This window comes from Canis aureus, chromosome 23 (assembly GCF_053574225.1).
Source record: "Canis aureus isolate CA01 chromosome 23, VMU_Caureus_v.1.0, whole genome shotgun sequence".
In the NCBI taxonomy this organism is placed as follows: domain Eukaryota; kingdom Metazoa; phylum Chordata; class Mammalia; order Carnivora; family Canidae; genus Canis; species Canis aureus.
This window is the reverse complement of record NC_135633.1, coordinates 31,215,681-31,233,354: the sequence shown is the minus strand read 5'-3', so window position 1 is coordinate 31,233,354 and position 17,674 is coordinate 31,215,681. Positions and strand designations below refer to the sequence as shown.

Here is a 17,674-nt window from a genome sequence, read left to right as displayed (position 1 = left end):
TAGTCAGTTTTGGCTGTTTATTTAACATCCCACTTCAGTACTACTATTGAAACTATTAACAACAGATTCGTACATTTTTCTTTCTTTCTTTTTTTTTTTTTACCCACTCTGGGAAGAAGATGCACCGCCTCCCCTAATCAATCTGGAAAACTGAACTAACTTGCAGCAGTATATTTGGAGATTAAAAGGCCTAATGGATTTATAGCTGCTAAAACCTGGAGAGCAGTCCTTACAAGACTCTAAATAGGTTTTTCATATAAAATAGCTTACTAGTCAGACAATTCTCTCATTTCTCTTAGGTCATGGAGGGGCTCTTTAAGACTGCAACAATGATGGTTCTCTCAAACTGTCCTGAAGATGTTGAACTCTGTCACAAGTTCATAGCTCCTGGCCAAAAGGTAATTAGTTTGGTGGGTAAAGTCCAATACATATACTCTTTAAATATGTTAGTTACATATAATAAATATAATTACATTTAATAATTTTTTTTCTCTTTTCTTACCAAGGAAAGATTAGAACATATGCTAAAAAACAACTTTTTAATGTAAGTAGATATTATACTTTCTCTGAACTTTATTCATACTTTATCATAGTATTTATCACACTTATTAAATTTTGTTTATGTATCTACTTATCACAAAGAAGGCCCATGTTTTAAGTATTTTTTAGCTCTTTTATCTATATACAGTGGATAATCAATGTTTTGTGAATAAATAAATGAATAAATCATAGCAAGATAAATGAATACAGTAATTATTAACTGAAGCAATACAATTCAAACTAATATTAACTTTAGTTATAAAAATTTGGCTCAATTAAAATACTTAGTTTGAGGTGTCTGGGTGGCTCAGTCAGTTAAGCATCTGACTGTTGGTTTCAGCTCAGGTCATGTCAGGATTCTGAGATCAAGCCCTGCCTCGAGTTCTAAGTTCAGTGCAGAGTCTGCTTCGCTTGTCCCTCTCCCTCCCCGTCTGCCTGCCCCTTGTCTGCTCACACACTCACACTCTCTCTCTCTTAAATAAATCAAATCTTTTTTAAAAAACTTTTAAATCCAGTATAATTAACATAGGGTGTTATATTAGTTTTAGGTGTACAATATAGTGATTCAACAATTCTATATGTTAGTCAGTGTTTATCATGGTAAGTGGACTCCTAATCCCCTTCACTTATTTAAACCTCCCCCTTACCTCTCTTCTGGTTATTCTCTGTAGTTAAGAGCCTCGTTATTTTTTTATTCATCTGTTTTTTTCTTTTCTTTTTTCTTTTCTTTTCTGTTCTTTTTTCTTTTCTTATTAATTCTACATATAAGTGAAATCATAGGTTGTCTTTCTCTGACATTTCACTTAAGATTATACTCTAGATTCCATCCATGTTGTTGCAAATGGCAAGATTTCATTCTTTCTTATGGCTGAATAATATTCCATTGTGTATGTGTACCACATTTCCTTTCCATTCATCTATCAGTGGACACTTGGGCTGCTTCCATAGTTTGGCTATGGTAAATAATGCTGTAATAAACATATAGAGGTGCATGTATTCTTTTCAGATGAGTTTTTTGTATTTTTTTTGGGTGAATACCCAGTTAGTAGAATTACTGGCTCATATGGTAGTTCTATGTTTAATTTTTTGAGGAACCTTCATGCTGTTTTCCACAGTGGCTGCACCAGTTTGCATTCCCACCAGTAGTGCATGAGGGTTCCTTTTTCACCACATCCTTACAACACTTGTTGTTTCTTGTGTTTTTTATTTTAGCCATTCTGACAGATGTAAGATGATAGCTCATTGTAGTTTTGATTTGCATTTCCCTGATTAGTGATTTGAGCATCTTTTCATGTGTCTGTTGGCCATCTGAATGTCTTCTTTGGAGAATTGTCTGTTCATGCCCATTTTTAAATTTTTTTGGGTATTGAGTTGTATCAGTTCTTTATATATTATAGATACTAACCCTTTATCAGATATGTCATGTGCAAGTATCTTCTCCCATTCAGTAGGTTATCTTTTAGTTTTGTTGATTGCTTCTTTTGCTGTGCAGAAGCTTTTTATTTTGGTTTTATCCCAATAGTTTATTTTTGTTGTTTCCCTTGCCTCAGGAGACATATCTAAAAAAGTGTTACTGTGGCTGAGGTGAAAGAAATTACCGCTGTGTTCTCTTCTAGGATTTTCATGGTTTTAGGCCTTACGTTTAGGTTCTTAATCCATTTTGAGTTATTTTATGTATAGTGTAAGAGTATGATCCACTTTCATTCTTTTGCATGTAGCTGTCTAATTTTCTCAACACCATTTGTTGAAGAGACTGTCTTTTTTCTAGGAGATAGTCTTTCCTGCTTTTTCAGAGATTAATTGACCATACTATTGTGTGTTTATTTCTGGGCTCTCTGTTCTGTTCCATTGATCCATGTGTCTATTTTTGTGCCAGTACTATACATTTTGATTACTACAGCTTTGTAGTCTATCTTGAAATCTAGGATTGTGATACCTCCAATTTTGTTCGTCTTTTCAAGATTGCTTTGGCTATTTGGGGTTTTTTGTAGTTCCATACAAATTTTAGGATTGTTTGCTCTAGTTCTGCTATTGGTATTTTAATAAGGATTACATTAAATCTGTAGCTTTCTTTGGGTAGTGTGGACATTTTAACAGTATTTGTTTTTCCAGTCCATGAGCATGGAATATCTTTCCATTCGTTGTGTCATCTAAAAAACATCTAAAATACATATGTGTAATGTCTGCCTGTCAGTTTCTCTGTTTCAGTCTTCTTTTTATTAACCTTCAGTTGTTCAAGTCTCATAAGATATTCTAAACTGTTTTTTTAGCCACTTTTTAAAATCTAAAGACCTGTATTTTAAGTATAACACATATGTTGTCCCTTCATTTCCACTATAATCCTATACAAGTAGTACTTGATATTGGACTGGTTATTTATTCTACTAACTGTACTAATCAGATAAGGCATTCCATTTTATTGTTTATTGTTTATTATAAAACAAACACATACTTGATATGGAAAAAGAACAATAAGCAGTCTTTTCATAAATAGTATAATTTATATAAGGCTTGATGTATTTACAGCGAGTAAAGGAGGTAAGTTTGATACTAAGAAGAATAGAAAAATTATTTCTGAACATAATTTGGTATCATTCTTCACTTACTGTCATTAAGTTTAGGAAGTTTTTGTTCTAGGACAATCAAGAATTCAACCTGTCCTCGAGGAGGGTAATAAGACAAACTTGGCAGACTTGACCAAGCTGAGTTTCAGAAATCAGTATAGACCTTCAGGCTACAAGTTAAAAGTGATGAGTCATTGAGCCTGAATCATAGCAAGGCAACAGATGTGAGATCAGAAAAAAGAGGAAATGGGAGCCCTATGATAGAGAATCAAAAAGCAGTGAAGTACAACTAAAGGCTTTTGAGGGGTTTTTTCCTTTCACTTACATGTGTATTGAGTATGTTAACTAACTGAAATTTAAATAAAAACTTGAAAAAAAAGTGTATATTGAATACACACAATGTGCCAAGCTTGTTCTAGAATCTAAAAAAAAAAAAAAAAAAAAAAAACTGTCTTAAAGCAAAAACAAAGCAAATAAAATTCCCTGCCTTCATTGAGCTTACATGGGGGTGGGGGGGATGAGTGATAATAAGAAACAAGAATAATAAATAAAACCTATAGTCTGTGAGAATGAGTTGTATTAAGGGGGAAGAAACCCATAAAAGAGAAAGAAGATGAGACAAAAGAGTGAGGAAGTAGAAGTTTTATTTTATTTTTTTATTTTTAAGATTTTATTTATTTATTCATGAGAGACACAAAGAGAGAGAGAGAGGCAGAGACACAGGCAGAGGGAGAAGCAGGCTCCACGCAGGGAGCCCGATGCGGGACTCGATCCCAGGTCCCCAGGACCATGCCCTGGCCGAGGGCAGGCACCAAACTGCCATGCCATCCAGGGATCCCCTAAGTAGAAGTTTTAGATAGTGTGACAGAGAAGATCTCCCTAAGATGATTTTTGAGTAAAGATTTAAAGACAGTTAAGAGAATTAGCTGTATGGTTATGTGGGAAAAGAATATTTTAGGCAGAGGTAATAGCAAGTACAAGAGTCTCGAATTTGGAGCTGCCTGATATGTTCAGGTAGTAGTGAGGAGTGAAAAAGGGAAAAGGAAAATAGAAGTTAAAGAAAGGAGGTGGAAGGTGGGAAAATCATGTAGGGCCTTGCAGGTCACTGTGAAGAATTTGGGGTTTTGCTTGAGTGACGTAGGGAAGCCACTGAGGGGCTCTGTAGAGGACTGATAAGATCTCAATTAGTTTTAAGAGGATCACTCTGGCTGGTAGTTGAGAACAGGCTTTAGAATGAGAGCAGGCACAAGAGTGAAAGCAGAAAATCAACCCAGGATATCATCTGGGTGAGAGTTAACGATGGTTTGGACCATGTATTAGATTTATACAGAGAAACAGAACCTACATGATGTATATAGAGAAAGATCTATTTTTAAGGAACCATCTCACAATGTGGAGACTTCTTGAGTTCAAAATTTGATGCTGTAGTCAGCCGGCTAGAGACTCAGGGAAGAGTTGGCAGCTGGAATGAAGGCATTCTTCTGGCAGAGTTCCCTCTTTCTTAGGAGAGGCCAGTCTTTGTCCTATTAAGGCCTCCAACTGATTAAATGTGGCCCACTCACATTATGGGGGGTAACATACTCTACTCAGAGTCCCTGATTTAAATGTCAGTCTCATCCAGAAACACCTTCACAGAAACTTCTTGAATGTTTAAACAGACATCTGAGTACCATAGCCCAGCCAAGCTGACACATAAAATTAACTGTTGTAGGCCAGGATGGTGGCAGTAGAGGTAGAAAGAAGTTGTTCTATTCTAGATATATTTTAAATATAGAGCAAACAGGATTTGCTGAGAATGGGAAAGAGAGAGAAGTCAAGTGTGACTTTAAGCTTTTGTCTTAATACAGCTATAAAAATGGAGTTGGCCATTAATTGAACTTGGGAAAGCCATTAGAATTGCAAGAGGTCTGGGGGCAAATGAGATGGCATCAGGATCATCAACCTCATGTATTATGTTAAGATTCAGACATCCAGTTGTAGATGTTGAGTAGGCAGCTTCAGTGTACAGATAGATCTAGAGTTTATGGAAAAGTTCTGGACATTGCACATTGATAAAAGTAGTAAGCAGGGAAGGAAAGAATTAATTTGGGGGTCCTAAGGAATCTGTGCTAGTGACAGAAAACCAAGGAAAACATCTTAAGTATCCATATCCTATCTAGTGAATCCATATCCTATCTAGTTATCCATATCCTATCTAGTGAATAAGATGGAAGATGGGAAAAAATATCTATCATTTATTAAATATTAGCTTATGTGCTAGACAGTGATAAACTTTACATCATAAATAGTTCATTGTATCTTTACAACTCTGTGAGTAGTTACTATTGCTCTTCTGTGGAATAAGAATCAAAGAGATTAAGCAAGTAAAAGATGAAATGGGAATTCAAACTCACTTACCTGATTTCAAAGCTCATGCTTTTGACCACTGTGCTTCAAAAGGGCACTGCAATTAATGCTAGAGCAGTTGTAGCTCTTCGCTGTCCTTATGACCCTCACATATCACTTGTGCTTTGAAGTCCAGGTCTGTGAAATACTGAGGTTGGGAAATGAATTCATGGGCTGTGCCACACTGGTCATTGCTGGCATCATCGTCCATTCCACAATGCAAATCATAGTTGTGGATGGTGGGTTTTTGTTTTTTTTTTTTAAGATTTTATTTATTCATGAGAGACACACAGAGAGAGGCAGAGACATAGGCAGAGGGAAACAGCTCCCTGCAGGGAGCCTGATGCAGGACTCGATCCCAGGACTCTGGGATCAGGACCTGAGCCAAAGGGAGATGGTCAACCACTGAGCCACCCAGGTGCCCCCATAGTTGTCATTTAAATGTATACCTGTAATGATTTGTTTAGTGTTTGTCACCTCTGTGTGATTGGGGACTTGTTTATTTTGTTTATTGTTAACACTCCCAGTACTTAGTACTGGGAGCTCGGTAAATATTTATTGAATAACTGAATGAATGAGTAAATGACATTTGAGTAGCCACGGGGGTGGGAGTATTCTCCTTTAGGTTAGGTCCTCTCCCTGAGGTTTCCTATTAATTCCTATCACTGTTTACTTTGGGCACTGAGTGTAGTGAGCCTGGATTCTAGTTCTAGCTATACTCCTTATCAGCCATTAATGAATGTCTTAGGTTTTTTTCACCAAACTATCTACTATGAGTTAGGCACTGTGCTAGTCACAGTCACTGATGATCCATGATATAGGCATGGATTAGTTCTTTTATGGAATTTAAAATCTAGAGAAAAAGATGAATAGTTAACTTTTTACGTGAATGATTATTTGATTACAACTATAAACTTGATTAATAGTAAATTTTTAACCTTTCTAAACTTGCATTTCCTCATCTATAAATTTGTAACTTGTCTGTCATTTTGTTGAAAAGTTCAAATGACCAAACTGCTTAAGCAGTGTGCCAGACTAGATAACTAAAATAACATTCCTGCTGCAAAACATCTAAAAATGGTTGTTAAAAATTATAAAAATTCGTTTAAATACATTGTTGAGTCACTAGAAAGTAAGAGAAGTTCCAGGAGCTACAAATAAAGAGGGAACTGAGTACCAGAGGGAGATACATAAATGGCATGATGCAGAGGTTTCTCGAGATGGTGAGGGCAGCCTGGGTGGCTCAGCGGTTTAGCACCGCCTTCTGCCCAGGGCGTGATCCTGGACACCCGGGATCGAGTCCCATGTCAGGTTCCCTGCATGGAGCCTGCTTCTCCCTCTGCCTGTGTCTCTGCCTCTCTCTCTGTGTCTCTCATGAATAAATAAATAAAATCTTAAAAAAAAAAAAAAAAAAAGATGATGAGGGGAAGGGTTAGTTGCCGATCTTTGAAACCAGAGATTTTAACAACCATAAGACATGAAAGTAAACCTAAGTGTGATGAATTAGAAGGGAGATACTCCCTGAAGTACACATATGCATACACACACGCATGCACACACACGCACATGCGCGTGTATGTACATGAGATACCATGTGACGGGATCCCTGGGTGCAGCAGCGGTTTAGCGCCTGCCTTTGGCCCAGGGCGCGATCCTGGAGACCCGGGATCGAATCCCACATCAGGCTCCCGGTGCGTGGAGCCTGCTTCTCCCTCTGCCTGTGTCTCTGCCTCTCTCTCTCTCTGTCTCTCTCTCTCTCTGTGTGACTATCATAAATAAATAAAAATTAAAAAAAAAAAGAGATACCATGTGACTTGAATTCCTTGGCATAAATAGATTTCATTGTATTCTTGACTACTTATAATTGTTTTATATGAAAGTAAATTATTTAAAGGACTTGTCTAGTAATTGAATTTAGTCTTTACTAAGCAGAAATAGAATTCAATTATTTTATGTCTCCTTTATAGCATTAAGGTTTTTAAAATGTAGAGTACTTACCTTCTTTTGCTCTTCATGTATCTGTGAATTTGAGTTAAAGAATGCTAATAATTTTAGCTAAGCAGTTTTAATCCAACAGCTTCAGAATAATTTCCTTAAATCATAAAAAAAATTTAAATCTGAAGGTAGTTTGGTACTGCATCAAGCAATATCACTATGTCTCTTCCTTCTTAAAGTACTTTAGAAAAAGCTTCTGGGAAGAAGAGATATTATTCTCTGTACATATCAAAAGAAATTAGGAGAGAGAGTTGATAAAGGCCATTAAGGATATCCAGTGTCAGAACTGTAATTTGAGCTGAAAAGCTCTGCTTCAACTTAAGATGTGGGAGTAAAGCAGGAGATCCAGAATAACAAGAGATACTTAGAAAGTCATTTTTTAGAATAATGTAGCAAACATATCCATGGACAAAATCCCTGTGCTTCCCACTTTAACTGCTCTTATATTTCTCAGTATAATGAGTAGATCATATCAAGTAATTGATGGAATAGAACAATAGAATGTCAAAGCAGAAAAGAACTTGAGATAGCATAGTCCAATCTCCTTATTTTACAAGTACAAATACTTATTTTTTAAATGTTTATATAAAACATTACACAAATTTATAAAATACTTTCATTAAGTTGAAGTGATTTACATAGTAGCCAGTAAGGGGTAGCATCAGAGGGAGAACTCAGAGCGCCCATCTGTCTTTGTTTTGATTGAGTATATTAAACTCCAAGTGTTTTAGGTACCATCTTAGTAGTTAAAAGCTGAGGCTGTGGAGTCACCACATCAGGCTTACTACTTTACATGAGTGATTTTGGGCAAGTTACTGTCCCCTTTAACCTTCCTTTTCCCTTCTGTAAAATGCTTGTTTAAATATGATTAATACCCCCAACACCACTTTCATTCTTGCCTTAGAAATTGTGATGTAATACGATTCTAATTTGAATAAAATTTTCATCTTGGAAAAATATCACTCAAAACATAGCTTTGGAGGCTTTTTTTGTACTATATACACAACTCCTTCCAATTAATTATTATAGGTTTGAATTTAATTTTTCCTTCATAGAATAAATTTTTTTGGGTAACTTATTTTTTGAGTGTTTTTTTTTTTAAGGTTTTATTTATTTATTCATGAAAGACACAGAGAAAGAGGCAGAGCCATAGGCAGGCTCCTCACAGGGAACCCGACGCAGGACTTGATCCCCAGACTCCAGGATCATGCCCTGAGCCGAAGGTAGATTTCTCAACCACTGAGCCACCCAGGCGTCCCTATTTTTTGAGTTTTTTTTTTTTTTTTTTAAGATTTATTTATTTATATATTCGTGATAGACCTAGAGAGAGAGGCAGAGACACAGGAGGAGGGAGAGGCAGGCTCCATGCCGGGAGCCCGATGCGGGACTTGATCCCGGGACTCCAGGATCGTGCCGTGGGCTAAAGGCAGTCTCCAAACCACTGAGCCACCCAGGGACCCCCTATTTTTTTTAGTTTAAAGACTTCAGGAAGTTTATAGACTTTTGGATCTTGTTTGTTTTGTTTTGCGGTTTTGGTGGGGAATTGAGGGGAGATTTTTGGACGTTATTTATTGTAGATTTTTGTTTTTAATCATCCAAAGTACTGTTACAAGGGCTCCTGGGTGACTCAGTTAGCTAAGCATCTGCCTTGGCTCAGGTCATGAGCCCTACATCAGGCTCCCTGTTTAGCAGGAAGTGTGCTTCCCCTTCTTTCTCCCTGCCTCCCCACCCCACCCCCCCACCCACCCCCCGCCCATGCTCTTTGTCTCACTCTAATGAATAAAATCTTTAAAAAAATGTTCAAAGTAATGTTGCAAAGGGCATATGGAAACTGACATTTTCATATACTACCAGTGGACATAAATTAGTATAACACTATCAAAGGGAAGCAGTGTCTTTAGCAGTATCAAAATATCTAAAAACTGTAAACATAAATACATTACAATCCAACAATTCTATTTTTTCCATATGCAAAATTCATGTGAATCATTTGTGACAGATGTATGTAGTCATGATTTATAATAGCAAAAGATTAGAAACAGCTGAAATATCCATCAATAGATGAATGAGTAAACTATGTTATAGTCACAAAATAGAATATTATATGATAGTTCAAAAAATGGAGAAACTTATATATGGATATGAAAAGATCTGCAAGGTATATTACTGAGTAAGAAAAGATGTGAAAGAATGTATATGGCATGTATACTATGGCTGCCATCTATTAAACAAAGGAGATTATATGTTAATACTTGCTTATAGATGTATAAAACCTTCTGGAAGGATACACAAAAAACCAGTAACAGTGATTGTATGTGAAGAGAGGAGCTATGGGCAGGCGGCTAAGTGGGCGGCTATGGGACAGGATGGAAGAGAAATAGATGCTTTTATACTTTTTTTTTTTTTTTTTTTTACTATGTTCATATATTACCTATTCAGTTAAATTCAAACAAATGTGTGTGTGGCTTGCTTTAGACCTGAGAGTTTCTTACTGAGGTGTAATAACCAATGACTTTTTTCCTAAACAGTCTTACGATGCTTAGCATATATTACAGAGCCCTGACCGTGGCCTGAAAGAATCCATAAGATCTGACCTCTGACTATCTCTCTTATTTGATTTCCTGGCATTCTTCCCCTTGTACAGTATGCTACAGGCACATTGACCTTTTTGTTCCTTGAATGAGCCAAACTGTTCCTTCACTTCAGGCCTTTGTACTTACTGTTCCTTTTGCCTGGAATACTTACCCTCATATATTTATATGGTTTATTTCCTTATTTCACATATCCCCAAGTCATTGAGTCCTTTCTTGACCGTCGTATCTAAAATTACACCACCAAACACTCTATGTCGTCTTCCCTTGCTTTATTTTTCTTACAGCACGAAAGATTTCTGGCTTTATATTCTGTTTGTTTATTCTCGAACCCCAAATCCCAGCACTCATACACAGATGCACACACACAAATATCAGTTCCGTAAAGGCTTTGTTTTGTCTCTCCAGTGTCTAGAATAATGCCTAGCACATAGTAGGTGTTCAATAAATGTGTTATGAATTAATGAATAAATGATGACTTTATGAAAAGATTTTTACTCTTTCAGCCTCACTATTTCACACCTTTTATTAGGGCATTGGCATAACATGAATTCAGAGAAAATCTTTACTTGCTTAAGTGACAAGGTTCTCTGTATATACTGCAAGTAGGTCAAGAATGGGATTACTGAATGACCACTTTTCATCATACTGATCAGTTCTCATACAATTAGGTCAGCCTTAATTCCTGATTACTTAGTGATGATTTATTTACAATTATTCCTGATTACTCAATAATCATTTAGTACTCCTTTGTGATCTCAAAAATTATATGAGAATAGACCCTTTGTAGTTTTTCAGATGAAGTAATTAGCAACATGCCATTATATTGACCTTTCTCTGCTTTTACTGTCTTTCTTTCCAGCATTTCTTATACTGAAGCAATAGAGATCTTAAAGCAGTCATCTCAGAACTTCACCTTCACTCCAGAGGTAGTATTTATATTTGTATTTTCCCCTCTTGTCCGTATCATATTTCATTGAGAATCCTGGGGCACTGAGCTGGCTCATTCAGTAGACCATGCAACTTCTGATTTAATTGTTGTGAGTTCCAGTCCCACGTTGGGCATAGAACTTACCTTAAAAAAAAAAAAAAAAAAAGGAGAAGAAGAAAGAAAGAAACTTTTAAAATAATCTTATTTTTCTGGGGTGCCTGGGTGTCTTAGTCAGTTAAATCTGATTCTTGGTTTTGGCTCAGGTCATGATCTCAAGATCCTGAGATAGAGCCCAGCATCAAGCTCTGCACTCAGCACAGTCTGCTTCTCCCTCTCTCTCTACCTCTCCCCCTCCCTCCCCCCGCAGAATAAATAAATAAAATCTTTAAAAGTAAATAATCTTACTTTTATTATTAGCATTGTTTAATATTTGCCCATCTTTAGATTGTCTTTTTTGATATTTGCTCAACCTTGTTAAAATATTTAGAGTAAATAATTTTGAAGTAGAGTCATATCATTTTTAATAGCAGTGACTAAAGATTATAAAGAAGTTTATAATCTTTAAACTATCTTCCTAAACCTTCTGGAAGGATAGGAAGATGAAAATCCTTTAAAAGAATGGTAATATGTCCAGAGAGGCCACATGATTTCTCACTGGGCATGCACATAATATTAGAAACAAGTCTCCTCATTCCTATGCTAGGGCCTTTAACCTATAATTAACATATTGGCAGACAAGTAGGGATAATATAACGTTAGGAATGTACTGTGATTACTTTGTCTTCAAACTATTCTATTTACCAGTCCTATCCCCAATTAAGTCAGATCTTCTTATGAGGTATAGTAGTTGTGCTTGTTACATTTATAATCAGTTATTTATTTGTATAATTTTTTTATTTAATATTTGTCTCCTACCCTGGAAGCTTCATGAAGTCAGGAGTTCTATTTTTCTTACCACTATGTTCAGTACCTAGCATGGTACTGGGATTTAATAGGCATGTTAGTATTTGTTGAATAAATAAGTGTTATTAAATATTCATCAGAGCATCTGATATATGAACTGACTTTCTTATTAAAAAAAAAATCAGGGATCCCTGGGTGGCGCAGCGGTTTGGCGCCTGCCTTTGGCCCAGGGCGCGATCCTGGAGACCCGGGATCGATTCCCACGTCGGGCTCCCAGTGCATGGAGCCTGCTTCTCCCTCTGCCTGTGTCTCTGCCTCTCTCTCTCTCTGTGACTATCATAAATAAATAAAAAATTTAAAAAAAAAAAATAAATAAAAAATAAAAAAATAAAAAAAAAAAAATAAAATAAAAAAAAAATCACTGAAAGAAGCCATCTAGCCAGAGAGAGACTCAATATTAGGAATATTATCTTTCATCATTTAATTTCCTGCGACTTAGGAACAGTAACCATAGAAGAAGCTCTAGGCAATATTAATAAAAACTATGATTTTGAAGCCAGCTTTTATACACTGTGGGAAGGGTACTTTGTTTTCCTGCAGATGCGATTCATCTGCTAAATGCTGCTCCGCAAGATATGGGGGACAGAAAGCATAATGTTTATCTACTCGTTTCAGCTTTCATCTTTCCAGGCCTTCAGATGTTCTTGTAACACACCTCTCTGGCTTAGTTATCTGAGTAACCTTAGCAGACAGCTCCACACATCACTGATCTCAGAGGAAGCCCTTGGAACTGATAGAGGTTATTTTTGGATACTGCATTGTATATTTCTGCTCTTTCTTCTCCTTTGATAATTCTATTTTCTCATTACAGTGGGGTGTTGATCTACACACTGAACATGAAAAGTACTTGGTGAAGCACTGTGGCAACATACCAGTCTTTGTCATTAATTATCCATTAGCACTCAAGCCTTTCTACATGAGGGATAATGAAGATGGCCCTCAGCACACAGTAAGAAAAATCACTAAGTAAATCAGGGTTGGTGGTCTCAGAATCTTGAGTTTTTCCCTTGACTTAATTTCATTTATCCTTTGGCATATTTTTAAAAATTATATCCATCACACTTTACATTTCTTAAAATGATAAACTTTTTTTTTTAATGATAAACTTTCTAAAAGGTATCTCTCTCTCTCTTTTTTTTAAGGTATCTCTTTTTAAAATAGTGTTCCTAAATAAGATCCTGATGTTCTCTAAACACACTCTAAACACACCTATCACATGGTGTCCTGCTTAGTTTAGCAGATGCAAATATAAGCGTGTTTTTTTTTTTCTTTTTTTTTTTAAATAATTGAGAGGAAGTGGCCCAGAACACTGTTTAGCAGTGCCTGGTCTACTATCAGCTGAAATACTGGTAAGGAGCCTGAGGGACTGGTGTATGCTGGGCAAGAAAGGAAAGCAGTGGCAGGATCAGACAAAACAGGAGGCTCAGAGTACTTTGGTTTTGTTGTCATATAGAAATTGAGAGGGGAGGGGATAGAAGGATCTGAGATGTCTGGGCAGATTCTCCTGTCCCTTCTCTTCTGACTATTTCTTCTTGTCTATCTTGTCTCTGTCTTTCGGTCTCTCTCTCTCTCTCTCTGTTCTCTTTTGCCTCCCTTATGCTCTGTCCTTTTTTCACACTTTGGTTGCTTTTTAATTCTTCTAGTTTACTTTTTCCTTTTTTCTTCTTTTGTCTCTTCTTTCACTTTAACAAAATTAGCAGTAATATAAAATAATATATTTGACTCTTTAAATATTAATTGAATAGTTATATCCTTAATAGCATTAATGTAAAAATCTGTGAGACAAATATATTATGTTTATCTCACAAAGGGTCCAAAAACAAAACTCTGCTTTCTGATGTTTTTCAGTTGTCTCTAGATAAACATCAGTGGAAAAATGTAGATCAGGGCCTACCAGTAAATAAAATATCTCCATCTTAGGTATACAAGGTTACCTTTTTGAATATATTTCCTGTTTTCTCTGTATATTATAGTATTACTAAAATGGTATTAGCCATCAGTTAGTAGATTCCTATAAAGCAAGCACTATCATTTCATCTCTAAGTCCTGGAACAATCTTGCCAAGAAACTTACTGTTTCTCCCATTTTACAGATGAGAAGCTAGGGTTTAAGGACACTGGTTGCACTTCCCAAGCTCACATAGGTAGTGAATGACAGTTAGTGAGCAGACCTTACTCCCTCTGGTTCTGAAATCTGTATTCTTCTGCTTCAAAGCCATAAATACAAAGCTACATTGATTTAACACATCCCAACTTTTCACACAGCGTTATCCAGAACCAATGAGCAGCACGGTTGATTTATGATTCTTACTTCCTTTTTTCCTACCAACCCTCTGGTATAATTGATTATAAGAAAGGAATTGACCCATAGGTTGGCAGCAAAAAAAAAAAAAAAAAACAGGAGAAACTAGGGCATAGATTATCCAGTCCTTAATAATTCAGTGTTGAACCTATGTCACAAAACAGGACTGCATCCATATCTCTTGGCTTTTTTTTGATCACTCCACCTTATACCACTTCCACCTCCCCCTCACCACACACACACACACACACACACACACACACACCATGTAGTCTTTGCATGTAATTTCCCAGCATTCAGCACTTTTCAGTCATTCGATTTTGTACTTCTTAAATACACCCCTTAAAGCTCTCCATCTTTCTCTTATAATGTTGTATGGTGACAAATGGTGACTACACTTACTGTGGTGAGCCTCAAGTGGTGTATAGAATTGTTGAGTCACTGTGTTGTACACCTGAAATTAATAAAAACATTGTCAACTACAAGAGTTTGAAAATTAATTTTTAGTTTAATTAATTTTAAATTTATTTAATTAAAAACTTTGCCTCTCTGTAGACTTTCCTGGGTTACCTAGTCACCTTGATTCTTCCTTTCTGGATTTCTATAGCATTTAAAGAGTTAGTAAAACTGGTAGCATTGGATCTATTTTTTGTGCTATATAGGTGTTGCTTTCTCAAATAAAAGAAACTCTTAACTTCTTCAGGATGGGAATGACTTTTTTATAGCCACAATGGCTTCTACTGCGCATTCCTCGTTCCCTCTAATATGACTTCCACCCCTGTCGTACCACTGGAGCACCTCTTTGTAGGATCAGTAATAATTGTCATGTTATTAAATCCAGCAGACTTTTTTTTTTTTAACTTCTCAACATTACTCAGCACAATTAATGACTTTCTTGTTCTGAAAACTGTCTCCTTTCCTGGCTCCTGTGACATGGTATTCTTCTCTGTTCTCAGAGATTATTCCTTCTTAGTCTTCTAGACAAGTTCATCCTCTTCTCCTAATCCAGTAGATGTTGGGATTCCTCAGGGTTCCATCACAGATCTTTTCTCTCCTCAAAGTGATGTCATCTGGACTCACAGCTTACTATTTATTTTCAGGGAACTTGACAGTCACATCTCTAATCCTTACTTTTGCTCAGAGCTCTTACTGCCATTTATATATCTCAAAGGCATCTTAGAATAATCTAAAACTGAACCCATCCGTGATTTCTGCTCTTCTCCCCTCTTCTTACCAAATTTGATCTTCTTTCAACGTTCCCTGTCCATCTAATTGTGCAAACCATATCCTAGACTCATCTTTGAAATCTTCCTTACTCCCTATATCCAAGCTGTGACTAAGTTGGCATTTTTATATGTTTATATAAATCTCAAATCTATCTACTTATCTTCATTTCCACTTTTACCTTTTTAGATTAAGATACCATCATCTCTTGCCTGGATTACTTCAATAGCTTCCTGACTGGTCCTGCTGTATCTGCTCTTTCCTCCTCTGAGTCACTTCTCCCCACTTCAGCATAAGCTTTTAAAAAATGTAAATCTGTTCATGTTATCTCTCCTTTTAAAACCATTCCATGGCGGAGTGCCTGGGTGGTTCAGTTGGTTAAGCATTTGCCTTTGACTCAGGTCATGATCCTAGGGCCTTGGGATCGAGCCCTGCATCAGGCTTTGTGCTCAGTTGAGAGCCTGCTTCTCCTTCTGCCTCTGCTGCCCTCCCCCCCCCACTTGTGTGTGCTTGCATGCTTACTTTCTCCCTCTCTCTCTCAAATAAATAAAAGGGTTTTTTTTTTTTATTAAAATGAAAAATTAAATTAAAAAAAAAGCGTTCAGTGGCCTCCCATTGCTTTAGTATCCAAGTCAGAATCCTTGATCTGGCCTCTAGGCCCCAGTGACATCTGTCTGCCTGTGTCTCTCTTACCTGATGCACTGTGCTGCTTCTCTTTGCTGTCTCTGCTCCATTCATATCATGTCACCCTTACCTGTCTTCAGACATTCACTGCTTTCTCTCACCATAGTATCTTTAGACATTGTGTTCCTTCAATCTAGGACAATCTTCTTTACCTAAGTAATTTTACTATTTCTCCAAATCTCTATTCAGCCATCATTTCCCTGGAGAAACCTTCCATGACCCTCTAGATTGAGTCAGAGACCCCTGTTAGACACTAAAATATTACCATGTTAAATTTCAGACCCAGAACTACTAACTCGTAATTCATTATACTCCTTAACACCGTTGTAGTTTTACATTTATTTTTATGACTATTTAATTAATGACTCTCCTCTTTGCCACAGGACTTGAGGACTTTCCTTTTCACTCGTTGTATCCATAATGTCTAGCATAGTGCCTGGAATATAGGAGGCACCTAATATCTATTTGGCAATAGGTAGGGGATTGGACAGATGGATGAATCCAACTCTACATAGTTGTAGACACACAATGGACAAGTAGTGAGTGAGTGACTTGATTTGCTAAGGAAATTTCTGGGATGTTAAAGAACAGCTTTTACTCCAATTTTTTTGAGTGATAGTAACACAATATAAAGGAAAGTCCAGTAGCTTTAGAATCAGACACTCTTGGGTTCAAGTCCCAGGTCTGTGTGTTAGAGACCATGTGATCTTAGCCAGCTAATGTCTTTGTCTTACTTTCCTAGTCTGTAAAAATAAGTTTATAATCTTATCTCAGAGTTGTGAAGATTAAATTAGATAGTATATAAAAATATATATATAGCACAGTGTTTGGGATGATAGGTAGTCGATAAGTATAAAGCCCTCTTTCTTTCTAAATTGTGATGAAATCTTTATTATGATAAAGCACAGTAATGTTAAAATATGTTTGTGTTTTACAGCATCAAACATACTGTTACACAAGATTCTTTAAAAGGCAATTCCTTCATAGACTGCAGTCACAAACATTTTTTATCTTTAGAAGTACAAGGAGGCCTCCTTTATGACAAGTCTCTAGTAATGTGGTCTCACAGCTTGAAAACTGAAAGCATTATAATGGTACTTTAATGTACTCATATATTTTATACAGTACTATAATATATAGCTTCTCAGAGATAAATTATTAAAATATCATTTATTTAAACTGCATATATTAGACGTAGGTTATAACATTGATTCATTAACACCTAGATTTCTTTTCAACCCACTTGTATAGAGTGCCTGCTTCTACTTATTTTTTTCAATGGGGAATGAACAGGCTTTGAGCCAAATAACTGTTTCTTTCAGAAGGACTATAATAACAGGTTGTGAGTAGGGTTGCAAGAGTTTCTGCAATGGGTGCAATGCAATCTAAAGAATTAAGACAAATACGTTTCATAAATGCCTTCCCTAGGGATCAAGAGAAGGGTAGAGAAATTTTTTAACCTACACTTGTACCATTGGGCTGGAGGTCATAAGTAC

The 17,674-nt window shown here is 36.4% G+C and overlaps 1 protein-coding gene and 1 long non-coding RNA gene across 12 annotated transcripts in view; one reads left to right on the top strand and one right to left on the bottom strand.

Annotated features, from left to right (window-relative positions):
- Positions 1-17,674, bottom strand: part of LOC144294967 (uncharacterized) — a 53,615-nt gene that overhangs the window by 2,632 nt on the left and 33,309 nt on the right. The window contains exons 2-3 of one of the 2 annotated variants that reach the window (XR_013362303.1): positions 14,673-14,724; positions 10,907-11,150 (exon numbers count right to left, since the gene is read on the bottom strand). This is a non-coding gene — a long non-coding RNA (uncharacterized LOC144294967). Of the gene's footprint in view, positions 1-10,587; positions 11,151-14,672; positions 14,725-17,674 lie in introns of those variants that run through there. The other variant, XR_013362302.1, reaches the window with a different exon arrangement.
- NARS2 (asparaginyl-tRNA synthetase 2, mitochondrial) overlaps positions 1-17,674 on the top strand; it is a 135,718-nt gene that overhangs the window by 87,582 nt on the left and 30,462 nt on the right. For all 10 annotated transcript variants that reach the window (XM_077867216.1, XM_077867211.1, XM_077867215.1 and 7 more), the window contains exons 8-11: positions 300-398; positions 507-544; positions 10,938-11,004; positions 12,781-12,918. In XM_077867216.1, the coding sequence (XP_077723342.1) occupies positions 300-398; positions 507-544; positions 10,938-11,004; positions 12,781-12,918 (342 nt within the window). The remainder of the gene's footprint in view (positions 1-299; positions 399-506; positions 545-10,937; positions 11,005-12,780; positions 12,919-17,674) is intronic.